This window comes from Thunnus albacares, chromosome 20 (genome assembly GCF_914725855.1).
Source record: "Thunnus albacares chromosome 20, fThuAlb1.1, whole genome shotgun sequence".
NCBI classification, from domain to species: Eukaryota; Metazoa; Chordata; class Actinopteri; order Scombriformes; family Scombridae; genus Thunnus; species Thunnus albacares.
Genome location: NC_058125.1, coordinates 11,994,382 through 12,021,901, shown reverse-complemented (window position 1 = coordinate 12,021,901; position 27,520 = coordinate 11,994,382). Strand labels below are relative to the sequence as shown.

At 40.6% G+C, this 27,520-nt stretch overlaps 1 protein-coding gene across 7 annotated transcripts; it reads right to left on the bottom strand.

Annotated features, from left to right (window-relative positions):
• Positions 1-27,520, bottom strand: LOC122971535 (liprin-alpha-3-like). 7 transcript variants are annotated; one of them, XM_044338240.1, is made up of 32 exons: positions 27,226-27,517; positions 21,707-22,503; positions 18,867-18,968; positions 18,218-18,382; positions 16,373-16,447; positions 16,199-16,258; positions 15,825-15,953; positions 13,237-13,329; positions 12,860-12,912; positions 12,192-12,285; positions 11,888-12,022; positions 11,633-11,716; positions 11,389-11,520; positions 11,230-11,292; positions 10,807-10,886; positions 10,275-10,461; positions 9,949-10,142; positions 9,499-9,742; positions 9,261-9,400; positions 8,998-9,146; positions 8,762-8,858; positions 8,351-8,432; positions 7,835-8,035; positions 7,656-7,718; positions 7,122-7,148; positions 5,139-5,314; positions 4,921-5,018; positions 4,613-4,788; positions 4,346-4,414; positions 3,678-3,840; positions 1,293-1,361; positions 1-1,148 (listed from the first exon to the last, which is right to left on the bottom strand). In XM_044338240.1, the coding sequence occupies exons 2-31, from the start codon at positions 22,040-22,042 to the stop codon at positions 1,309-1,311; spliced, it is 3,720 nt and encodes a 1,239-aa protein (XP_044194175.1). In that variant the 5' UTR covers positions 22,043-22,503; positions 27,226-27,517; the 3' UTR covers positions 1-1,148; positions 1,293-1,308. The 7 variants fall into 7 exon arrangements, with proteins under 7 accessions (XP_044194175.1, XP_044194176.1, XP_044194177.1 ...); XM_044338241.1 differs by lacking the exon at positions 27,226-27,517 and adding an exon at positions 23,212-23,252; XM_044338242.1 differs by lacking the exon at positions 27,226-27,517 and adding an exon at positions 23,195-23,221.

Below are 27,520 nucleotides of genomic sequence, written 5' to 3'. Positions count from 1 at the left end.
TAACATTTTACAGGTATGTTTTTTTTAATTACAGCTTTTACAATCATCATCATTATTGTTATCATATTATATTCAATTATCATCACTACTCTCCAATAATATGAATTCAAATCATAACACAATTTGTTTTTTTTTCAAAATGTACACATACAAGTAGCATATCTTAAATGTCCATAATTTAAAACATATTTTCCTTTAATCAACCTAAAATGAAATTACTGTCAGTCTTTAAACTAAGTATGAAATGAACATACAGTTTAATACACACACATACATACTGTACATACATACATACATACGTACAATAGCAGTTATCATAAAAAATGATAAAAATAAAATACACACATTTTACAAAGTCCTTACCCAAGCTTTCACATCATTAGATGATTGGTATCATGACGTTCACTCTAAAATGGTTGATTTTGGCATGCATATTAACACAAATGCTTAACTCTTTTTTCCAGTTTGAACAGGATTTTTGTCATAAAGCACTTTGCTAATTGTCTCATTGTCCTATTCACATTTGTGCATCTCATGTCTGTTATGGCTTAAGAACATACATTTCATTTCCCCTGTGTACACTTACATTTCCCTTTGAACCTCCCTCCCCCCCCAAAAAAAACGTACTGTACTGTACTGTGATGTTGCTAGGCAGAGTATGTTCTATTATCAATCTAAATCATAGTAAGATCACCTGAAAGGATGTGTGTCGGGGTATCGCTCTCTTGGTCTGAACAGGAATGCATTTTCCAATCAAAAAAACTATAAATTCATTGTGTCAATATTGCCGTCTCACACTCAAAAACAGAAGATGAATTCACGATAGGCGATGGTCACTTTCTACAGGCCACTTTCTACAGAATCAAACAGCATCATGCCACAACTATGGATCAAGATGGAGTAAGAGAAAGAGAGAGAGCAAGAGAGAGAGAGAAAGAGAGAGAGAGAGAGAGAACAGATGGATAAACAGACATTCACTCATTATTTTATCATCTTTTCAGAAATCATTCACGCAGTGTCTTTGATTCTTCGAGACGTCTGGCTCGAATGATGTTGGTCATCTTCTAGTGTCCATTTTGATTTTGAGCCTCTTGTTTTTTTCTCCAAAAATGTGTTTTTTTCCCTTGGGTTAGGATGGAGGTGGGGTTCTACAAAATGAAATAAAACACACTTAAAGCATCCTAATAGCGCCTGCTGAGATGAGATGTTTTGATGTTAACACAGGCTATTTTTAGTTACAGTCGGCACAAGAAAATCCAGCATACAGTCGTAAGTGAGGGTGCTTTTCTCACCTGGTGTGCTTATCTTTTAGCAGGAATACGTTCTCACTGACCCCGACTCTCCTCTTGGACCAGAGTTTACTGACAGAGAGAAGAAGGTAATTAGCACATACGATTATTATCAGAGGAACAGACCTTAATTACTGCAGTAGTTCAAACTGAAACAAGCAAAACTGTGTTTAGTCCATTTTTGGTAAATCAGACAAAACAAAGCAATGGATTCTCAAAACCACTTCAACAATTGAATCCACTGGAGGTTTGATTTAATTTAAGATATTTTGTTATTAATCCTTAATGCTTCTACAGTTAACTATTGTGAGGAATAGTGCAAGTATTTGCTTCTATAAGCATATAGATATACATGCTGAGAAAATTAATTTGAGTAAGTTTGTATGAATAAACAGCAATATTTGTTGGAAAACAAGCAACACTGCTGTTTGAGACTGTTGTGTGTCAGGATGTAGAGCCGGTCATCCACTAACCAGGGTTGGGGATCCGTAGCTGTTGAACTTACACTTTGCTTGGTGTAAAAAGCTTCGGAGAAAAGCGCCATATAAATGCAGATTGATACCAATCTCACATCTGTACAGTAAATACAAGGTTATTGCTAAGATTTATATTCACCATAAAGACATGACGGTGGTATTGAATCTCCTGATCTAACTCTCAGTAAGACAACGAGATGTCAAAGTATTCCTTTAAAATCATGTTTTCTACCCTTGGTGTCATCTCAGTCCGTCATTGACAGTTTCATGTGATTTAAATTGGCTTTTACATCTGACTGACTCATTGAATTTGCTGGGAAAACAAAACTGTGTTAATATAAGACTGTGTTACCTAAACACTGTTACTCTTAACAAATGTTTCATTTGTTTGTTTCAGTGTTTCATCAGTCTGTTGTATGAACGCCAGACGACATGGGAAATGTGATATTAGATAAAAAGCTGTGTGGGTGAGAGTTCACTGTATTTCCCATATTTCCTCATATTTAATTGACCAGCCTCCGGGAGGGTCAAGATGTCCCCTAAAGAAGAAGGTAACATAGCTGCTGAAAGATATTACATAACTCCAAATCCACACTATACTTTTAATAACATTCATGGTTGCCTGTTATTCTGGTTCTGGGTTAAATTTTCCCACAACATAATTTGTGAATACAAAGCAGTTGTTTACGTTCGCATTATATGCTGAAGTGGCCCAAATCTGATTTTATGTTTGCCTGAAAGTGACTCAGATCTGATTTTTTCATGTGAGATCTGAGCCACTTGCATATGTGATCCTAGATCTGAATTATATCTGATTTCTAGCTGTGTGACTGCTGTCAGAACCATCAGATCGGACATCATGTGGTTTTTTTAACTTCTCACTTCTCTGCACACCTGTTGTCGTCATTCAGAAAATTAAAAATGGAGGACAGCAGCAACGGCGACGGGGGTCAATGGACATTTGTTGGATATTTATGGAGAAGCTTCTATTCAAGCCAAACTGGAAGGAACTTGTTGTAACTGAATGCTAGCCTAGACATGTCATCCATGTTTATGATCCGACTGTTGCACAAATTATGTTATTGTTGTTATTCTGACATTCTGATATTCTGACATGCTGCACACATTTCACTTAAATCAGTTTAGGACCTCAACGGTGTTCACACCTTTACACACAGATACATGTCACTTACAATCAGGAATGTGAACCATTAACACAAAAACACCAGATCTCAATAAAAATCAGAATCATTAAGGCCTGTAATGTGAACGTAGTCAAAAAGTCTAAAAAAAAAATTGTCCCTGCTCTCAACTCTTACCAGATGATAACACAACCACAAAATGTTTATGCTGATGAATTATAAATCACAATCACATCTAAAATCTCTGAAAGTTCATTTCTTATCACTAGTATTAACTGAAACTAATACAGCAGCCTGAAAGTGGAAAAAAAAATTGTCTATCTCTTATTGTCTGGTCTAAAGCATTGCAATTAGCTGTGTTAAAATTTTCCTTTTAGTTTTGTTTTATTTTCAGTAGATCTCCATGCTTCGTCTTGACATCAGCTTCTCTAAACTCATCATCAACACATCATCAAATGCTTCTGTCTTTGTTAGAAGATTTAGAGAGCCCTATATCCAGTCTAACAGCTGCTTAAATTGCCATAATGACCAACTTTGTCATTTTGTTAACACCACTATTTTCATTTGAATATAAATAAATGAACATCAAACTGCAGCAACACGCATTTGCATGCTGTACCATCTTCTGTTGTTTCTGCATTCTGTACATTTGACTAACTGTAGTGTTCGTTTTTTTTTGGTATACTGTAGGACCAGCTTAACAATTTGTAAAAACAGGAAAAAACCACAGCTCAATGCTGTTGCCAAGCTCATTCATTCCCACTCCTAACCTTCACTCTGGACTTTTCGCAGGGTGACGGAAGGGGTAGAGATGGCGGAGGCACGGAAGTTGGCAGGTAATGTTTCTGAGGAGTCGGAGGTCACACCGCGGAGATCCTTCTCTCTGAACATCTTCCTCCATGATGGTGACCGTGTAAATGTTTTTGTGCCGTCCTGCAGAGACAATGAAATAATACCGGTGATTAAAAATAACCACAGTCACAGTGGAGGCTATCTATTTCAGTGTCTTATTCATTATGCATTAGCGGGGTTCAACAATGTAGTATTTGACAAAGCAGGATTTGTTGTGACAATGTACCACAGTTGCACAGTTTTTAGTCCTACACGCTGTAACTAAGCAATTAGCAGTGATGTAAACACAGCTGAACCACTTTGGCATGCTAACAATTTGCCAGCAGTGGTACATGCTCTGATGCCATAAAGGCTCTCTATATAAGGAAGAGTGATATTTCAGTCTGCTATTTTACCACTGAAAGGAAATTATCCTGTCATGACACAAATTTAACAAAGGGCAAAACTGAAAAGTCTGGATCAAAGGCCCCATTGTCAAGTAAAACAGTCTTAGTTGGGCTGGTTACAATCAACACACATTCCCGTCTCCTGGCAGGAGTTGATTATCTTAATTGATTTTTTCTACTGACAGTCTGCTTTGTCGTACCTCATCTGGCCTCCTCTCTGTTCCCATGGAGATGAGAGCATTGTACTCCTTCTCTAGGAGCTGCCTTGCCTGCAAAAGATAGACAAACTGAGTTTTAAGATCATAATTAAGATAATTTAAGAGTTTGAGATAAGGATTTTCTTGATATGAGGCAAACAGAAGGTGTGGCAATGAGAATTTCTGACAGAGATGTTTATTTTCTAATTTCAATGACTACAAGTTGGCAGTAAAGGTGGAGTGTTGAACTTTTGTGACGCTGTGGCATACCTGTGTGTTCTGATTGGGTATCTGAAGAAGAAGGGCCAAGTCAGTGTAGTCAAAGGTGTCATCTAGCGCCAGAAGGGCCCCATGGACCCCACTTTCTAATAGGTTGTCCGCAAACTCTTTGAGACCAATAGATTGCACCCAACACATCACTCGCTCATTGGACCACACCATCACATCTGTAGAGAGGGACACAGAGAGGCACTTATCACAACAATTTGCATGAAGTAATTGTCCACTCATTATGCTGACTGTGTGCAATATAAACCCAGAAATATGTGTGTAAATGTGCAGCAGGAAGTTGGCCTCACCTTGGTTCTGATGTTGACTCTCATCCCTCCTCCTCTCCAGCTCCTTCCTGTCGTAGTTCAAGCGCTTCAAGCACATGATACCATAGTGAAGACTCACCCTGTAGGTAAGAATGACACATTGCTCTGAAGTTTCATGAAAGCTGACCTGGGAAATGTAAAGCTACGCAGAGGATGCACAGAAGAAGTAGAGATGGAGAATCAAACAGATTTTTTCAGACCTGTGGAAACTGTCAACCATCTTCAGCTGGCCCCTCAGTTCTTTTTTGGTGAGGTGATCGAGCATGCGGGCATCCACCAGTGACTCCATGAAGTAGGAGCGGTACTGGGGCAGACCCAGGCTGGGCAGCCACTCATTTCCCACCCACTCATGGTTCATGTCTCCATAGGCCAGGATCTGTAAGATGGAATTGGAGGGGGGGTGGAGGTGAATAGAGTGAAGAACACAGGCACAGTGCATGATTGATTTTTTTTTTGCCAGTTTCCTTATGATATAAAAATCAAGAACAACCTGAATTTGAAACAAAGCATAACGCATGATTCCTACATCTGTTTACTATAATTAAACAGTAAGAATAGTCAAGCGATTTTTAGACTGAAGTTATTCTGTCACTCATTAACTCATTTTTTGAGCCTTTGCCAATAGCAGAGTTTTATTATTTTGATGCATATTGTGGGAGACAATAGGAATCGAAAGATATGACTATGATGGTACCTTTTAAGGGATGTTCATGGTATATATTAGATACACTGGAATTGTGAGTTATGATAGATTGGTACCACTTTCTAAAAAGGCAGCCTCTACTTTACTTACTATTAATAAAGCCATTACTTAGTTTTATAAACTAAGTAATGGCTTTATTAATGGTTAATAAATAATTTATTACTAATTACTAACATTACAAATTAGTTATAAGCTATTTATAAGATCAGCTTTTGGGTTGCCAGGTTATGGAAAATCCTCCTCCAGCACTTGACACTTGTTTTCTCTTTTTAGTTAGTTCTTTAAAGGTGCAGTGTGTACAATTTAGTGGCATCTAGGGGAATGGACTTGGCAGAAATGGAATATAATATTCATAAGTGTGTTTTCATTAGTGTATAATCACCTGAAAATAAGAATTGTGTTTTTGTTACCTTAGAATGAGTCCTTTATATTTACGTAGGGAGTGAGTCCTCCCTCACAGAGGCCGCCATGTTGTACTGCCATGTTTCTACAGTGGCCCAGAATGGACAAACCAAACACTGGCTCTAGAGAGGGCCTTTCATGTTTTTCACAAGTTTTGCAGCCACTGTAGATTCTCCTACACGCTTGGAAGGGGAGGGTGAGGGGAGGGGTATTCAGTTGCAATCTGCAACCTCACTGCTAGATGCCACTAAATCCTACACACTGGTCCTTTCGTCCCTCTTGAAGATCCTGCATTAAAAGGACACTTAACTGCTGGAAAAGGGCTGTAGGACATGTGGACCAGAACTACATTTGTTAACAACTTTGATATTGACATTATCTCATTAACCACTTACAAACAGTCAATTTGAGGTGACTTCCTGATGAATTAAAGAGCTAGCTAAAAAGATAGAGTCATGCAGCTGCTGGAAGATTTTCTACAACTTTGCGACCTGGAAGTTGCTATAAAGTATTAGTAAATGATTTATTAACCACTAATAAAGCCACTAACTAGAGCTTATAATCTCTATATAAAGGGTGCCTTATTAGAAAGTGGCACCAATAAGTTTTGAGGGTTCTAAAGTTTATTTTCCATTAGCCATTAGATGTTTTGAGAAAACAATGTTGAGGAAAAAGCTGTATAACTCAAATTTTGGTGATTTTCGCTCAGTTTTTTCTCTGTTCTGGTCCCCGAATCCTTCTCTTTCTCATTACAGCCATCTGATGAGAATCAGATTTACCACAGTTTTACCTCAGTCGTTTACAGGAGAAATAATTGAGTTCACATGTCCATGCAAGTTGCCAGTTTGTGTCAGTGTGACTAAAAAATAGATCATATTTAGGGAGGTCATAGGCAAAAATAGTGTTTAGTACTCAATAAGTTATGTTTGTAATTAAAAACTGGCTTAGGTAGCTGAAATATTCCTATCTAATAGTGTGAGTAATAAATGACCTTACACCAGACTTGTTAGGTCTTTTTGTGATGAATATCACATTATACATCACTAAGTGATGATCACATATTCTGACAGAAACTCACCTGGTCCCAGCTGAACTCCTTCTGCTCCTTGTAGTTCAGGCACAGAAGAAATGAAAGAGAAAAGGGACAGATAGTTGGAAAGAGAGGGAAAAATCATCGGGGGGAGTGTGTGTGTTTGTGTGTGTTATGGTAAATAGGCGTCAGGACAGAATGGAGAGGGGGAGAGGAGAGGGAAGGCAGAAGGAGGAAAAGTTTTGTTAGTGAGTGAGAATTAGTTGGAAAAACACTACATCAAAACAGATTTTGAGGGAATAGTAAGGGAAAGGTGTAGCCATACTTCCCCTAATCAGAGACAAAGAAGAAGAAAAAAGCTTATCAATGTGAGGTCTTTACTCATATTGCTATAGTACTACATTACATTTACTATAAGATGACTAAACACACAGAAAGGCAACACATTTTGTATCAGAACTGTTTGGTAATATGATGGTTTTTATGTAAATGAGTGAGACATCCATATGAAAATAGTTAATCAGCATACTAAGACAATAAATTCTCTTCAGATTTGATATGAAACATAATATTCTGTCTTACTGGCTTAGTAGCAGCAGTGAGAGACTCCATCTCAGCATGTGTCATCCAAATATTACTGGTCGACTGTAATGACAGACGGAAACATAACATCAGCCTCCTTCATTGACATATTCTAAGTGTATACATTTCATATCTCATGCCCTTGCTCATGTTTAGGATAATATCATGCTGAGTCTTACAGAGCGCGTGCTTGCGGGTGCAGACGGACTAGTGAGGGAGACCATTTCCTGGATGGCCAGGCGGAGTTTGAGCCTGTGTAGAGGGTTGCTTATGCCAATCTCTCTCTGGATCTCTGTGTCCGACAGGTTAGCCATAATGGCGCCGCTCTTCACGTTGGCGCGACACGCTGCAACATACCATGCCGGCATCCCGACCCACAGCTGGGTAAACAGAGAGAAGATGTGGCGCACATTGAATGGCAACATTACTTAGGCGGTGCAATGATGATACTTGACAAACTATCAGATGATAAAAAAACTATATTTAAGTGTCACTTGCCTAACCTGAGCCTATTACTAAAATTAACTCCAAGTGCTAAGATTTAGCCTTATGATGTGAAAGGATAACTATAGCCTAGAACAGTAAAAGTGACACATTATCTCAGAGCATCCAAACAAACTTTTTAATGATGATGCATTTAATCAAAATAAACCGGACTGAATTTATCCTCCCATTTAACAAAACAGTGGCCATACCTCAAGCCATGTAACAACAGTTGGGCCATCCCATGAGGCGAAAGGCAGACCCTGACGACAGGCTTCCTCTAACAGGTCATGCCTGGCAAGGAGAGTGGAAAACAAAAGTTTGACAGAGATTAATTTCTTCAGATCTCACCTTACCACTGTCTCCATTTTATAAATAGAAATTCACATGGAACATGAGATGTTAAATGCCATGATATTTGGTGCCAGTTTTTATTCATGTACCTTCCAGTAACATCAGTCTATATATTTAACACTTGAATGGCACCAGGGGAAACAGAGCCCTGCTTAGTGCCAGCTCTACAAAAGGCATCTGACTATGCCATGTATAAACACACTGTGGGCTAGAGGAGGATTATACATAATTCTATATAACATGAAAAACGTGTGAAAAGATGATCTCACTTCTTTTTGCTGCGGCGGTCTTTTTCAACTGTTCCAGTGCCGAGTTTAGCCAGGCCTAACGGGTCTGCGGAACCCAGGTCATCTGAAGGTGTGGAAGCTGGAAAAGTGCGAGATTAAAAGTAAAGATTACCTCATAAATCCAACTCATTGTTGATAATTCTCTGAAATGATAAAGTGTTCAGTTGGATAACAGCACCACAACACAAATGGTTTTGTAAAACAGTTTAAAATCGAACCCAGTGAGACAGATTCACGCCCAGGTGCACCGATCCTTCCCTTTTCCTTTTTGCCAAAGAGACGACCAATGGACGACTTAATGCTTTTCTTTTTGCTGGCTTTGTGCAAGGAATCCTGGCTAGCAGTGGTGGCCCCATCAGCAGAGAGACTACACACATAGAGAGAAAAACAACATGATCCGTCAACACAGACACCGAGGGCACTTGAGGGCTAGTTTGGGAGCTAAACAAAAATATTTATGAATAAGCATTTTTGAGAGTACCTGCGAAATTCACGGTGGTCATCAAGGCCTGCCCCCGGGTGAGTGTGTGTCATTCGGTCCAATCGGAGGGCTCGGGGAACAGGGGGAGGTGTGGAGTCAATCAGGGCAAGGGCTCGGCACTCTTCACCATCTTTGCTATTCTGCAGGGTGGAATGAATTGAGTAGATTTACACAACGCTGGTCAGTTTGCCTTTTCAGGTTGGTCCTCTCAAAAACATCTGATATTTCTGCACAGTACCTGTCTGTCAGTCTCCCTGGCAGGGGAATGTGGAAGGCGGGGGGTGGAATGTCCAGAACTTGGTGGTGAGGGAGACGCCAATGTGGAGGAGGTAATGGAGGGAGTCATGTAGCCCCTCCCGACGCTGTCCCGTCCTCCCAGTGAGGAGGGTGGAAGAGGTGGCGCATCGAGGGCCACGCTGCTGACCCGACTCTCAATCTCCTCCGCCCTCAGCTCTGTGCTCTCCTTCTCCTCCTGAATCAGCCTGAGAGCAGAGAAGAGAAGAGAAGAGAAGAGAAGAGAAGAGAAGAGAAGAGAAGAGAAGAGAAGAGAAGAGAAGAGAAGAGAAGAGAAGAGAAGAGAAGAGAAGAGAAGAGAAGAGACTTTGAGAACAACACTTCGTCCATGTAATTTTGCATATATGTTAAAATATTGTTTAAAAAGAAAGACTGTAACAGACATAAAACTTACTTAATCTCCTTGTTAATGGCCTCCAGTTGCTCCTGTAGCATGATGGCCAAAGTCTGTACATCTGTCTGTCCGCTGGGAGAGAGCAGCTCCGATCCAAACAGAGTCTCCCTGTCCTCCTCGTCGTCAGAGCAGCCTCCCTCCACACCGCCCTCAAACCCAGGACCCAGCATAGTGCTACTGTCCCACTCTCCATACTGGAAAGAGAAAATGGAAGGAATGAAGAAAGCAAGTGCATAAGAAATCCTGAAACTATATCAAAAGTATGTGGTTTTATCGTCCTAGTAATAAATTATATCATCAACATTATCTCAGCGTGAGATGAACACCTTGTTACTATCGTCTCTAGCAGGCCCCCACCGGCCGCGGTGTGCCCGCCTGACCACCACCCCACCAGAGGAGCTGCTGTAGCCAGCCGGGAGCGAGCCACCACCCTGGGGGTACCGTAGCTCCGAGGCGCTCCCTGGGAGAGATCTTCGAAAAAGGGTGGATGGAAGTGAGCTCACGCTGCCCGCCCTATGGTGAGATCCAGAATTCATTTGTTATGCCACCGTACTTGAAAATGACAATGTCCCCATTTCCTGGGTGGTAAAATTACAACATGAGCTCACACAAACTGTGTGACCGAGAAAAACAAACAGTGTTTAAAGAGTTGCATCCATATAAATTAGTTATGTATATAACTATGTATATATTCTAATAATTACTTTTTAAATTGTGTTTTTGGTGGAAGCACATTACAACTGAACAGGGGAGTAAACAAAAATTGGCTAGAGAGGAAGTGCTCAGAGGAGGCAGTGTACATATTGTGTCCCTTGGGAGACTCTGTGTAAATTCCCTTAAAGGTTCATTATGGCTAACCTGGAATAAGAAGAGCCAGGCCGGCCTCTCAGCTGATCCAGCTCCAGTTGGATTCGCTCCAGCTCAGCAAGGAGCTGCTCCTAGAGTACAGAGGAGAAAAGGCTATAATCTGCTTGTTTTCCCCAAAGGAAAATGACCTCTAAAAATAAACATCATGTCTCTTTGTGGGGAGGAGGTGATTTCTTGAGAACTCTGAAAATTTAAATATTTAGGAATTAAAGGTCAACACCCTTTGCAAAAAATGTTACAAATGTGAAATATTCAGAAACTGGAAGTCAGATTTCCAGATTGTCAGCAAAGATAAATTATGTAATGTATTATTCTGCAATAGAGCACAGAATAGTGTTGGTGAAAGTCTAGTCAGGCACAGGATTAACAAGTTACAAACTTTAAGTATGAGAATAAAATGATAAAGTTGAATACCTTATTAGCTAGAAGATCATCTTGGATTTTCTTCATATTGGACAGTTCCTCTGAAAGCGCATTCTAGCAGAGCGGAAGAATGAATACACTTATTTTACACATTCTTATTTTCTACTACATTGCGCAATATACTGCCACACTGATTAGTCATATCAATACCTTCTCCTCTAGCGCCGCCATCCTCTCCTTGAGGTGGAGCTGCAGTCTCTCATTGGACTCAGAAAGAAGCTTGTCTACTGTATCTGAGAGCCGTTTGTTGTGTTCGTCATTCATCTTCTCCCTCTGCCTCGCCTGAAATGAAGCAAGGCCGTACGAAAGGTGCTCAAGGTAGGAAAAAAAGTTGGACAACAAGTTTTAAGTTAGCTTAAAATGTAGCCAAGCAGAGAGACATAAATGGGGTTACCCTTTGTAGCTCTTGGTTCTTCTCTTCGAGTTGAGCTTCCATTTGCCGTAGTCGCTCCTCAAAGTTTCCGTGGCGCTCCTCTGCCTAAATGAGAGAGAACATAAAACATTTCTAAATGCTCTTAAAAGCCTATTCCTGGTGCAGGCAATGATTGAAAATATTAACCATAGAGGGATGATTTCAGTGATTTCAGTGTGAGTGCAAGTTGTCTGGTCAGGCCAGGTGCAGCATGTGACTGCCTCAGACTGAATGTACCTTGTTGAGAGCAGCAACTCTTTGGGCAAGCTGGGCCTCAATCTCAGGCAGTGTCTCTGCCCTCTGTAGGGTCTGCTGGAGCTTCTGCTTGGCTTCATCCAGACGTTCCTGTAGCTGTCTGTTCTTCTCTTCGCTCTGGACACACAGAAGAAGGACTATGATTGGAGATCTGCACTCATGTCGAGTCAATTCCTAATATAATTGCTAAAGATAGCAGCAGTCAACATACCAGTTCCATTTTTAGATTTGTAAGTACCACCATACTGTATAACTGACAGTTTTGTTTATTTGAGACATTTCTTACCTGTCTGTGCAGGGACTCCTTGCTGGCCAGCTCATTTTCCAGCTTGTCTTTGATATCATGGAGAGAAGTCGCCTCCCTCTGGGCGCTGAGGTACCTGCAAGCAACACCAAGCCACCGTCAAATGGTATTAGTCCTCAGCCAAAATACCATGATAAATGTAATTATCTGAGATTAATTATGGTTGTCAGGTACAGGCGACTAAGTTTAAAAAAAAAAAGCAATCCCAGATTGGTCGGGAGAGACGAGAATTTTAAGCAAATAGGTGTTTTTTAAGGACACATGTATCTTTAGGCCCATATTTAATAGAAGAGAAAAATGTGACAGACTCAAACTACTATTTTTTGTTCTCAAGTCTTTTTAGCTGTTTTAAATATACAAACTAGCCTTAAACACCAAAGATGATTGTCTAGATTGTAAATTTAGCTAGGAGCTCAGTTTCTTGCTTTTTGCACACAGCTGCATTCTTAATAAGAATGTAATGCAAATGTCATGTAAAACAACCTTAGACTGTATAAATAGGTGTCAGGACACCTTTGCAACACATTGCCAGCCAACAGGTAAAACATATGGTCCTTCTGTTATGTGCCTTACAGCTAATGTATGTTTCTGGGAGGAAAAAAAGGTGTGAGTTGTCACCAACACTAATAGATAAACACAGCATAGGTTACCTGCGTTCTAGTGTTGTAATCCTTTCCTCCATGTCCTCCCTTTGACAAAGGGCCTGGAGGAGACAGAGATATATATTGAAACCTACATATTATACATGAAATAACAGTTCTTTCAACATAGTTATGCAATAACAGTAAGAGATGATTAAAAATGTTTAATGCAAGTATGGTCTGCGTAAGGAGTAATTGTGATGCTTAAAATGTATTCTGCAGCTAAAACAATAGGCAAAAATCAACCTTATAATTATTCTTTCCATTTTCAGTTTCTTTAGTACTTCTACAACATATGCCCATTATGTTCAAATATACACTCGGAGCTCCGGGAGTTGAGGGAGCTCAGGGTTTTGGCCAGGAAGAGACAGATTGGCCCGACAGACCTCTTTCACTTCCCTTTGGAGCTTCTGATTGGCTTCCTCTGACTTCGTCACCTCCCTCCTGGCGGCTGCAAGCTGTTCCTCTATTTCCCCAACCTGACGTGACACCACGAAGGGACACAAGATGACACAGATTGAACCTATGTGAGTCAGTGTTAACTGCCACAGCACAGAGTGTAAATAGATACAACTGTGATTGATTACAAATGTCTGTCTGGTCAATGTAAGACTCTTAAAAAGCACCACTGACATACTGTAAGTGTAACATGCTGACGTGTGAGTCTGACACATCTAACACATTGAACTGGAGAAAGAATGTGTCTCCCTGCAATTTTCTTTTTTCTTTTCAATCTCTCTACCCTCCGACCGGCCATTCAGTCATTTCTATTTAATGACTTTTACCCTACATTATTATACAACACCTTGTTGCACAATTAAATTTAATTCTAATTTTATTTGTATAGCACCATCTCATACAAAAGCAGTTCAAAGTGCTTTAAATAAAAACAAAATGAAACAGAAAAAATGTGCTTATAAAGAAAAACATCCACACATACATGCACATATATACACACATACATCCACACATACAAACATACATACTGTACAAATACGGTGTGTTCATTTAAGAAAAATGCTTGAATGAAAACGAAGGTCTTTAGTTTGCTTTTAAAAAAACAAGGTGTTGGAGCAAGTCTGAGATCTGCCGGCAAACCGTTCCATTCTTTAGGTGCATATATGCTGAATGTTATCTCACCAGACTTTGAAAATGCTCCAGGCACATGGAGGAGATTTCCACCTTGTGACCTGAGAGATCTGCTGGGATGCTATATTGACAGCATGTTTGATGTATGTATGTACTGTAAAGCCAGACCATTAACTGCTTTGTAAACCAAGAGGAGGAATGATGCTACATACAGTATGTCTACGATTATTCAAATGGTGTTTTATTGTGCACTATACAGCATAATTATATGGCTTTCCAATGCAGCTGCAATAGTCTACGTGGCCACAAGAGGGAAGAGGGAGACCAGTAGAGGTACATTAGTGTACATGGTTCCCCCTCTCCTTGGGAAATTATGTTAGAAATGCTTGTGGCATAACTTGGCATGACCAAAGGAATTCATTATCACAGCCAATGTTTACTATATGAACTAAATTGGAAAACACAACAAAAACACAAATGGACATATACATTACACACACATACCCTTGTATTTCTATACTTGTGAGGACCCTCACTGACTACATCCAGTCCCCAGTGCTAACCAACCCAAACATTAAAGAGGACATATCATGTTTTTTGTTATTTTCTGTTATTTATATGCTGTTACAATGTTGGATGTTCATGTTAAACATAGTGAAAGCTCCAAAACTTGAGGTGATGTAATGTAAATGTATGTAAAAATGCCACCTTCAAGTGAAAAGGCCAGGCTTCAGCTTGCTCTGAACACTCCGTTTGCAAAGTTACCTTCCCCATCGAACTGACGTCAGATCGTTCGTGCATGCCCACAGACTGACATCTCTTCCATAGCCTTTGTTGCTAAGGTTGTTCCATGGGGCTCTTTACATTGTCCAAATACAGATTTTGGATATGTTTTCAAGTAAAGAAAGGCAAAAAGAAGCAATACCCAAATTTGAGCTAATCAATCAGAACAGATTGGGCTCATCTGGAGTTTTTTGAACTATAAATCATGCAAAGATATTCCAGTAGAGCCCCAGAATAAAAATATAGACTACAGTGCATGTTTTGTCCTCTTTAACAATCAGCACTATTCTCAACTCATTATATCTTAACATTAGCCTAATCCTACTACAGACCATAAAAATGGAGTATTGCATTAGTTCTGGAGCACTTTTGGCTACCAGCTGACCGGTAATGTCCCATCACATTCACACATTCAAAGGTGTACAGTGTGACTATTATAACCTGACACTTCTCAGTGATACCGTCATGCTGAAGCAAATTGCTGCTGCTTACTGCTCCCTGCACCAACCCAACCTCCTTCTTATGTGTTAAATTTTGATATTTATTTATGTATTCGTTACTCATTTGTTTCACATTTGCTAAAATAGTTTCTTGATGTTAGTATCTCTGACTAACTGCTAATTGTAACTTTCCAAATTTTCTGACTATGGAAGATATAACCTATGTAGCATAATGTCAATTTGTGAAGTTGTTTTACTTTAATATCGTTGGTATGAAGTGAATGTGTCATGATGGTAACATGATTTCAAACACAGCATTTACTGAAGTGATGAAGTTAAACAGTACTGGCTCTGTCAACTGAACAGGTGTGACCCAGCATATATGATCAACAATTTCTCAGAAAAGAGAGAAGGCCTCTAAAAATAAATGTCTTTAGTGTTTCACTACATTTCATCACACAGAGGGATATAATAACAATACATTAACTGAAACATTTAAGCTTAGATTTCTGCTGTAAGCCTGACATCATATACTCACACTAATATATATATAAAATATCCCCAGATGTCCTCACTTTGCAAAAACTATCCTCACTCTTCCTTATATTGGTCCTCACTATGACACACATAATGTATAGGAACAAACACACACACATGCTCACCTGTCGGCACATGAGGGCCAGCCTCTCCCTCAGCTGGGAGAGTTCAGCTCTCTGCCGCTCGATCTCTCCTTCTCTCTGTCTTTCAAGCTCACTATCCTCCAGGCCAGAGGAGGGGCCATTGGGTAGTCGCTGAAGTGATGACAATATTGGAAAAAAAAAAAAAGTTGAAAAAAAGAGAATGATAAAGAAAAATAACCAGTTAGAATCAGTTAAGGTTGCGGTTGAAAATAAATGAGATGTAGAAATGGTTAAGTTTAACATTAAAATAACACTGACACACCATGATACCCATACATCTACTTTTCTACTACTCTCTGGACGCTAACACATACACAAAAACAACTGGAACCAACATGCATAAAACCCTCCCTTACATCTTTCCCGCCGTCCACCCCTTGTTGACGTCTTTTAATTTGGTCTTTTAAAGAGATTACCTGGAGAGATGGAGACAAAATGGGCAAACATACAATACAAATGAGTGTTCTTTCTTCACACTGAGCCCGCTTAAGTATCTTGAGATACAGAAATTCATTCAAATTGGACTTTACCTCTTGAGAAGACGCTGCAAGTTGATCCTCTAACATGGACACCCTCTCAAGGGCCACACGGAGCCGCTCTCGAACCTGCAAGATAGGGCAATAAGAAGTCATATGAGTGGACCGACCATAGTGGCTTTTGCTATTTAAGATTTGAGCTGCTTTTGTGCTGCTGAAATGGATTTGCCCTTTTACTCTAAAGTATCTACATCTTCTTGACCTTCCCGATAAGCTTTTTACAGAGTGAGGCTATGGAGCCAATTAAACAGTTCATACAGTAAGAGGTCAAAAACACTCACATCAAAACAGAATTTCTCCACAAAAGGTGAATAAGGTATTTTTGTGTATTGCACTGCCAATCATTTGATCCCACAGCAGCGTTTGTGTGTGATCATCCCAATGAGACAATCAACATGGCTGACCTGGACTTGTATTTATCAAACTTCAAAGAATTATCTAAAGTTCAGTCTTATGAGTAAAAACGTTCTTCAGTAAAAGTGAAAAATATGACACATTTATCAGGTGATTTTTTGCAGAGAACAGTCGGACAAACCTTCAAGAGTAGCTGTCAAGTAATCTCATGATCAATCATGTATGTTCAGAGCAGGAAGAGCAAATCAGATGAATTTACCTTTCATCTAATCCACTGCTCATTTTGAAATATTTTTATATATGTGACTTTAAGTGGTTTTGTACAGAGCTTTTACTCTTAAATGTGCAAAAACTGAATTTTTGGCCATGTAGGGGGAGCAGAAACATGCTGTAAACACAATACTAAGATATTACCACCTTTTAAGACACTTGTAAGCAAACAGTTGCATGTTTACACATTCATTTGGAGTCATGTGTCTGAATCCAATATTCACTCCTCTTTCAGCTCTGTTGTGATCTCCACTAACTCCCATGGAAAATATTTAACTCTTTAGCTGCTACATGCTCCTCTATATTCATCAGCTAGTTGCTGCTGGGCGGATAGCGTACAGTCTGTTTTTTAGAGCTTTTTTGCTCAAAACAGCTACCTGCTATTACCAAAAACAACACAATTGAGAGCAGTTAGAGTGAAATAAAACAGTTGAATTGTGGGCCACAAAACCAAAACACGCTATAAAGCTTTGTAGAGTTTATGGGAACAGTGGAGTCGGTTGATAATTCTCTGAGGGTTCCTCACTATGAGTGACCTCCTTCACATACAAATAGTCATGTGATCCATTGTTAAGGGAAAAATATTGAATTGTAGCCGCTTTAAGTTTGTGACTTTTTGTGAGGAGTAAAAGTGATTCTCACTTTTATCTTTCACTTCAAGATCCCTTCTAGTTGTTGTATGTTGCATGTTATGAAGGCATATAAAAGTACTCTGCTTTTACTGGTACTGTGTCTGATATGGTTGTTTCCCCCAAAAAAGTTCAATTACTTCCATAAAGAAATTCTGAAAATGACATCTACTCTTTCTTTGTCATTAAAAATCCAGAATCTACAAATATCTTTAATTTCAAAGGCTTAACTGCTGGATACAAGATATCTTCTTCTTTAATGTAAAGTCAATTGTCAGTGTAATTTCACTGGAGGCTTAAAGTTTCCACATCAAATTTGTGTAAGTTTTGTGTACTGGACCACAATTAGCTCCAAAATTGTCATCAATCATGCTCATAAGTACACACCTTAAACACATACAGCAGATGAATGTTAAAACAGCTTTCAAACTCTGCACATACATCATTCTGCACAGCGAAGCTCAAACATCCAACAAGGAGAGATTTTTAACTGGTGGAGGGAGATTTTAAGTTCAAATTTTCACTTTTAGCAGTTTGATATTATAAATACAGGTCCTGATCTACAAAGCAAAGCAGTTGGACCCACCTTCTCATCCAGGGCCTTGTGGTGCTCAAACAGAGACTTGAGGGCCTTGAGGACTTCCACCTCACTGGAGACCCCCGCCGGGGACTGGGCTTGTCTTTTTACCACTGTCATCCTCAGACTGCGCTCATGGCGAGACACCAGACACTCCAGGTGTTCCAGCAACAACTATGGGAGCGAGTGGGTTGTATGGGGAGGCGATGCGGTGGTGACAGGCGATTAGGTAAGAAAGTGGAGTTTGAAGGACGGGGATACAGAGGATGAGGAAGGAAAGAAAATAAGAGATGGAAACCATGCGATATGTGGAGAGAGCACGGTAGAGGACGGAAGAGAGAAAGAGACAGAGAAGGCTCAGAAAAGATGCAGAGGAGTGAAGGGTTTTAAGAGTGACAATGAGATGAAATTGGGTGGTGAGAAGAGCGCCGGGTAGCAGAGAAGGACAAGGAGTGAGTGGGAGAGATAAGGAAAGCAGATATGGACAAAAAAAATATTAAAAAAAAGCCGTCAGAGAGGAAAAGAAAATGTGGAGGAGAAAAAGGAAGAGAAGGAGAAAAACGAAACAGTGTCACACCCACACAACCACAATGGGTGAGGAAGATAACACAGAGGCTGTTACAGTGCTAATAAGCAAAATGGCTGCTAAACATCTTACACGTGTGTTGTTTCTCTCCGCCTTGAGCTCAGCAATCTCCTCCTCCCTCTCCAGAAGCTGCTCCCGGCAAACGTTCAGCTCTTTAGTCAACACAGCAAACTCCTGTGGAACACACAAGCTGCGTTCAGGGGTAAACAAAACGAACTATTTAAATGTATGGTTTAGATAGTTTAAGTGGTGTCTGCACAGCCGTTTGAGCTACAATGAGAGTTTTAAAGGAAAAACAAATAGCTCTGACCAGACATAGCCATATGTGATGAAAATTAAATAGAATTGGCTGTTTCAGCATACACGCACATACAGTGCATACACATAAATACACACATAACACTATAATATACTCAACTAAAGCCCTACAGAAACCCTCTTTGTGAAACACCTGAGACCAGACGACGTACATGATGTAAACCTACATAATAATCATGTAAATCACTGACACAGTTTCCACCATCACTCGCTCTTGCTCACCCTCCTTTGTGAACTCGCATTCATGGATGGATTACATCACACTGTTACACAATGGCTCTGCACCGGAATGCACAAGAGAGACCCCCAAAAACACAGCATCGATATGTCATTTAAAACACCAGTGGGAGTACATTTGCAACTCCCGCACAGTGCTAAAACCGAGTGCAAACAGGAGAGCGTGTCTTATATTATTTACTTAAAAAAAAAGAAGAAAGAAACACAACAAACAGAACTCGTAGAATCCACGGTCAATGATTTCTTTATGTCTCCATAAAACACATTCGAGGCTTCAGCTTAGGGGCAATTGCTGTTTATGAGGACGACAATGAGGTGCAGATGTTTACCGTCAGGATTACCTGCTTTATGATTAGAAAACAGTGGAAAGTAGACACATGAAATGGGTGTGTGTGTGCAAAGAGGAGAGAGAAAGAGCCAGAGAGAGATCTATACAGATGGTGACACAGTGGGTCCATTGGCTCTTGGCCTTATGGGATTGTTTCTTGTTTGGATAGGGGTCAGCTTCTCAGTTGGCTTCCCTTGTCCCCTTGTCGTTTCTTTTCTATTTCATCTTGCTCTATCTATAAAGGGGATAGGCCTCCATTCATTTAATGAATTTGTATACATGAAAACTGAGTTACACAAGTAGTAAATACAAATGTTAAAATCTTTTTGCCTGGCGTCTCATGTATAACGCTGTACAGATCCAGGACACAATGTCATAAACACCTGTAGTACGTTCAAATGCTATCTAGTCATTTAACAAATACTAACTATGGGGAGTTTATAATGTTCAATTGTTTGTTGAAATTGTATCGGACAGGTATTTACAGCTGTAACTAATTATTATTATTATTAAAAACTCCACATTGCATTTTCCTAAAGCCCAAGGTAGTGTCACTTCTTTTATCGCCCAAATAGTCCAAGAACACAAAGATCTTTCACTTTCACATAAAACAATGAAATGCAACAATTCTTTAATCAATCAATTATCAAAACATTTGCAGATTCTTTTTCTGACAATCATCTAACTGATTATTTCAACTCTAGAGGTGATAATTCAATGTTAAGGTCATTTTCAGCTGTAGTTTGGTAGTTTTGTCATTATCTTATAATTTGCACCAAATAATTTAGGAGAAAGATTATTTTTGGGACTTTTTTGCCTTTATTAGACAATCATTGGCAAAGATGCTAAAAAAGAAACTATGGGAGAGAGGTGAGAGATGGATATGACATGCAACAAAGGTCCCTGGCCGGACTCCAACCAGGGATGCTGCAGATATGTGACTTGCACTGTAACCATTCAGCTACCAGGGAGCTCCATATCAGATTCCAGTTAATGATACTGTATTCACTTGCCGTACATTTGAATGACCATAAGCATAGTGACTACCAAGTGACTACATGTAGAGATGTTATGTGTTGTCCAGCAATAATGAAAGTCAGGCTGCTCTGGTCACTCAAGTTGGAACATCAAAATAAAATCTACACGTTAGAAAAAAATGATATTTCCTACGCTCCATCCATCGATACAGGATCCATCGAGTCAGATATTTATCACAAAACACAACATGTGCACAAACTATCTGACTGAATTTGATTTGGTTAATTTGTGCGGACACATATTATTCACTAGATGCTGTAAAAAATGCAGGGACCTCACATATATTGCTGGAAAGACTGCAGAGTGTTACAGCAAACTATACATACTGTAAACAGAATACACAGTCAGAGCTGGGGATTTGTCCTAGTGGAAAAAGCGAAAGCTGTCTGTTTTATAACTGTAGGATAAAATCTGCAAACGCCAGTCATTATTAATAGGCAATTTCTCCCAGTAAACTAAAGAGACTTCCTAGAAAGTAAGTTTCATTCAGTATTCATTTAAATTGTGCTTAAGCCATTAACAAATGATATCATCCAGCGTCATTAATCATCTACTGTAATAACATGGTCAACATAATAAAACTTGATTACACAATAGGGGGAAATTGCGGATGCAACTTAGACCAAAACAGACAGCAGAGGATACGAATGTAAACCCACTCCATTACTAAGAACAACATTAGTGAGGAAAACTCTGAAGATGCAGAGGAGGTATTGTAGAGTATTTAACATTCACTTTGTATGCGTCTCTACTTGAAATGTCACCGCAAAGTCTTACTGTCTCATGAGCTCGCTTCACAATGACACACACTCATACATACTCTGATAGCACAGAGGAAAAACAATGTTACCTCACAAAGAGAAGTGCTCCTTCACATACTTGCACAGCCAAAACACATATTTTCACCTGCAAAACTAGACTGATTCCTTCACACTGTTACACACACATACATATGCACAAATAGCCAACACAGACACACACACAGCTGTACCTGTGGCAAGGCAATAGAAAGCTGCCTCTGAAGGGACTCCTTTTCGTGGCTGAGCTCACGTAGGCGGAGCTGAGCCGTGCCCAGGCTCTCCTGTGTCTCCCTCAGGTTCTCCAGCAGCCTCTCCCTCTCCGTCAACATGTTGACCATTAGAGACTCCAGGTTCCCTGTGCTGCCTCCTTCATCCCCTCCACCTCTGGGCTCCCTTCCGCTGAAGCCTCCTCCTCCCATTGCACCTCCGGGGCCTCCAACCCCTGCCCCGGCAGGAGAGGAAGGGCCCCCACCAGTCCCACTTCGCCCATCCTCAGAAATGGTGGGCATCACCTCGCACATCATCATGAGACCGTGGCGTGTGTGTCAAGTTAATAAGTAAAACTAAACGGGGGATTGTGCGTGCAAAATGTCTGTCTTCGTGCCTTGTGTGTGTTACGAGCTAATACTAAAAGTTTGATGTACAAAATATAAATCTTAACATCTTCAATTTTCGAAAAATATAATTCCTTTGGTCATGTCTACATATCTGTTTATTGCCTTTAATGTTTTTCTCCAGCACTTACTTCGGTACGTCTTTACTCACTTGTCTTCCTTCACAAAGTCCCAACCCGCATGGTAAATGATCAGAATGCTTATGTGTTCCTATGTTATGTAAGAGAAAGAAGTATCTACGGGGAAGCCGTTGTGTGGGATTGGCGGAGGGTGAGGAAGGGAAGGGGTTGTGGGGAAAGGAAGGGATAAAGGAGGGCTGATGCTCCTAAATTGTGTCCACGAGGCAGCGCTTCTCACAGCACTGGGGGTAAGAGCTGAAAAAGAAGAAGAGGCACTGCATTAGATTCCCCACAATGAAACATCGTAGTGCATATACAAATGAGAAAGGACATTGCAACCATGAGCTGTAGTTTGAGACATCACACATTAATGTAACTCTGGAAATGTGACAATAATGCCAGCTGATGGTTTTCAATTAGCATTTTAATAACATAAATGACATGTTGACATAATAATGTGTTGACAATTCCAATAAAACTACATTATCAATTATGGATCGCTGCAATCTCTGCATCTTTAGAATCTCAAGTTAAAGAGGAATGAAGTGAAAGATGTATTTGAGTGGCATAAACACTGAACGCAACTTGAGAAACATCTTGAGGAGATAGGAATGAAACTATTACAGTTCAGCTAAGTGAAAGTCCAGATTATACAAAATGTTGCTTGAAATTCTGTGTTAAATACGCTTATACGAGAAGATCACTACTACTATCATATGTGTTAGTTAAATATGAAGGTACATGCAGCAGCTATTTAGCTTAGCTCAGCACAAAGAGTGGAAACAGGGGGAGACAGCTAGCTTGGTGCTGTCCAAAGGTAACAAAATCTGCTACCAGCACCTCACAGCTCACTAAAAAAAATTATTGAAGTGTAAAACTGACAGGTTGTGGTTTTATGGGGGTTGTGTTGGAGTATAATTCACTTCCTGAAGTTTCCGCTAGTTACCTGGTAGATTTTGTTACCTTTGGACAGAGCCAGGCTAGCTGTTTCCCCCTGTCTCCAGTCTTCATGCTAAGCTAAGCTAACTGGCTGCTGGGTGTAACTTCACATAAATGGACAAACATGAGAGTGGTATCCATCTTGTGATCTAACTTTTGTCCAGAAAAGTGAATAAACATATTTCCCAAAATGGTGAACTATTTCTGTAAGGTATCAGTCATTTTGATGACAACCAGGGTGACTTAAAGCACTGATAAAGATGTTGAGTTTAGTAGCTTAGTAAGGGATTGTGCTCTGAAGATGCGATCTCACTCCACTTATCTTCTTATATTTCCTTTTTCTTTTTTACTGAATAAGGCCCTCTCACTGTGCAAACTTTGGGCCAAGATGGTATGGATTCAGGCAATCAACATTATTATAGCCCTTTGTGTCCCTCTCTTTCCTCCCATATTCTTCACTGTCAAGTCTACAGTACTCAAGGGCTTGCGCTGGCCTTTATACTTTTAAGTGGTTTGGACTGATTAAGTGCCCCATGCTGGCTTCTTAACGTCAGTGAGACTGGGCAGCGCAATAAAGAATTTCTTTGTCCAACCAAAATCATCCATTTTGTGAATCAAACATATTTAGCACAAACTGGCCTCAGCACTGGTGAAAGCAGGTCTTGCCAGCAACTTTATTATTATATGGATGTCCAGGACCAAAGATGGGGACTGCTAGCTGGTAATTGGAGTGCTGATACAGCTCTGAATTAGCTCCTCATGCTGGTGAGCTGGCTAGAGTGCTTGGCATCCTCACAGTGTGCCCCACTAAAAAACTTCCTTCCTTCCCAGCTCTACTGATGGATAATCACTGATGCAAGACTCGACGGGCATTGACTGCATTTCCTTAACATACAGTTATTTGTCCTTTTAGGGTTAAAAAGGAAATGAGATTTACTGTAAGTGTGTGTGTCAAACTTCTCTGCCACATTGACGGCTATACATACAGTTGCTTACAACTAACTGTATGCAAGTTAACAAAGGAGTAGACTGAAAAGGTGAAGCCCTGGCATTGTCAAAATGTCAGAGGTGTACTTTTAACCCAGAGGCAGCATGAAATTTAGTGACAAACAGCTTCAGAGTGGCAGAAGATCTGTAGTTGTGAAAGGCTCCTTACTAACATGACTAAAGGTCTGCTTAGCACAAAGCAAACTGTGTTTTGCGGGTTTGCAGAATCAAACCATATAATCATTTATTATTATATGGTTTGTAATATTTTTGCTATTACTGCTTTAAGAGGTGATTAGTTTTAATCAAGGGAACCATGTGGCAAAAATGTATTATTATATATTTTACATCATGGCCTGAAGGACAAACATATTTGTGTCAGCTTTTTGGGGGTTTAGATTGTCCAGAATCAGATTGTTGTATATCATGTTTCCTTTCAAAAGCGTTCAGCAAATATTTACTTTAAAATAGACCAACAGAGTTCAGAATCTGTACCTTTCTGCAGAGAAATAAATATGTTAGTGGAAGGACATATTTGGCCATTGGACCACTACGTTAAGGGAATGACTCTGAATCTGTCATTTATTGCCTCAAATACTCTGTTGATCAAACTAAGGCAAGTACATCTGATGTTTGCTCAAACTGTTTCCTGAGGGTTCTTGCAGACCAAAGAAATAGCACACTACTAAGCTACAACAGCTTCTGATCAACTATGCTCCTGTATTTCATTTCCTGTCACTTTTGAGTTTGTACAACACCTTGATACACCACTGCTACAGACTATACAGTGGCCAGCCTGGGATAATCTTGGAATTATTCATCGTCATTACCAGCAGCTCTTCATTAGCGCAGCAGGGGCAACAGAAAACAGGGTAATATAATTACTGCAGACTAATGTATAAGTAACAAACACTACACAGCTCACGGTAATGCTTCACTGTATTCCTAGTGTGTCACATGATGAGTCTGCACTGACTCATCATATGACAAACAAAAGAAAAACAAAAGATTAATTGCTGGAGTCCTGATTCAGTACAGGCAAAACACAAATGTGCAGCCTGCAGTTTTGACTTGAGCATCAGCTGTGAGGTCACCGGGCTTGTGGACCTGTGTGTTTATGAGTGTGTGTGGAAGAGAGAGCGAGAGAGAGAACACTCAATGTGTAGATTGTTAAAAAGACACTGTAGACTAGCTGGGGTCATCATGCCATACTGTAACATTATACAGCTTTATGAGCGTTATTGAGACATTTTCTCTGAATGCTTACTGCTGTAGAAATTAGAGCGTAGGGGTTGGCAGAGAGGCAGCTTGGAAACAACGAGCTGGTGATAACATTTTTCTATAACGCAGAGCTACATTATCAAGTAGCTGCATTAAATTCATCGGTGTAATGGCTGAGCTCCTGTCACAGTGTCATCAGAGTGAAATTGATCAAGTGTGTGTTAGTGTCTGTGTGTGCACATGTGGGTGTTTTCATATAATGATTGCCCACATCATCATCATCATCATCATCATCACCATCATCATCACCATCATCCACAGTCACACTCAATCCTGCCTTGTAGCCGCCTACCCTGTAGTGGACAGACTGGCTTTATAGTATCTGGTTGCTAGATGACCAATTAGGACAAGGCCTCCAATTAGGCTGTGTATCATGTTACTAAAATATTCCCTGTCTCTGAAAAATGGGCAAAGGAAAATAGCATAGCCATGTGTGTGTGTATGTGTGTGTTTTGTGTGTGTGAAAGAGCAGGAAAAACAGCTCTCCTCCACCAGACACTGGGGCGGGGAGAGGGGGTTTTGCAGGCTCCCACAGCCGCCGACAATGAAAACTAAAGAAAGAGGGTCTCCGCGATCGGTTTTTGCACCCAGCTAACTGTGAAATCACCTTCCTAGCGAAAGAATGCACGCATGTCGGAGGCATTCTTGGCATTTCAATGAAAGCAGAGCATATAGCATAATCCCCCCCACCCCCCCACCCCCCCCCCCCCCCACCTCATCTCCTAATACCATGAAACGGTACCCCCTGGACAAGAAACGCATCATTGGAATCGATAAGTGATTGTCGGCAGCTGGGTAGAGGGAATGAAAGCACCGGGATCCGGACTAACACGCTTTTATTTCCACTGGCATCCATATCTGACACACTGGGCTAATGGGAAAATGACGAGGCTCTCTCCGGATGACAGGTCGACTACAGTCTGTGGCCACCTCCATTTCTGGATGTATGGAGGAAAGACCATTCGATGGTAGGCGCACCAGCGCGCACTGGCACGCACACAACATTCTTCTAGTAAAAAAGCTCGCATTGGAGTTGTGTATTAGGAGTGATCTATAAATTGGCTTAAAATGACAATTTAAAGCAAACAGGAAGAAGATATGCCTCCTCTTTAGACATCCTGGTCGATTGAGACTGTGGAAAGCATCACGTCAGGAGGAGGATGGCCCAAAAAAAAAAAAAAAAAAAAAATGCACATCGCACATTTTCAGTAATGGGCCTGCCCTCTCCAGACATTACAGAATTATAAGCAACTCCATAAGGCCCAGTGACAGCCAGCAGTGAGGCGAACTGGGAGGTTTGACTACAAAGCTCCCAGCGGCAAAAGCTTAGTTACAGCCATGATTAATTACGAGCAACACATAGTAGGCCAATATACAGTGGCATCTTATGATCTTATGGGGACTCTCTCTCTTTCTCTCTCTCTCTCTTTCTCTCTTCCCCTATTTCCTCAAGTAGGCACCTCACCTAACTGTATATGCAAACGGGAGCGAGCAAGCGCGCCCTAAATAAATCGTGCTGTGTGCTGCCAACACACCTGTCAATGCCTGACACTGACATAAGCACCAAGCGTTGCACAGGCTATTTAATATACGCCTATTTGCAGCTATTCAAATGGTACATCGCCCCCCCAACACCCCCATCCCCACCCCCCACCCCATACATTTGTGCATGCATACCCCCCCCCCCCCATCTGCGTCCTCCAGTGAATATTATTTTCCTCCTCAACGGAAACTGGGTTGCGATGGGGCGGTGTGAAGTTGCATCCTTACCACAGTCATCGCGGGGAGCCTGTAGTGTCCATGTTTGATGTCAAATATTCCTTACGTCCATCTCCACGGTTCGTGCTTCGGTGTCTGCGCCCCTCATCCGAACCAGAGTACAGCCTACTGTATGTGTTTTTTTTTCTTCCCCTTTCTGTCTCTCTTTTCCACATGTAAACGGCGAGGAGGGGGGGACGCGGAGAGACACGATACGCCACCTTACCACTGACTCCCCCTCTGTCGGATTGGAAGGTAATGGGTCTTAAAGAAACATTCTCTCAGCATTCTCCGCATCTCTGTGATT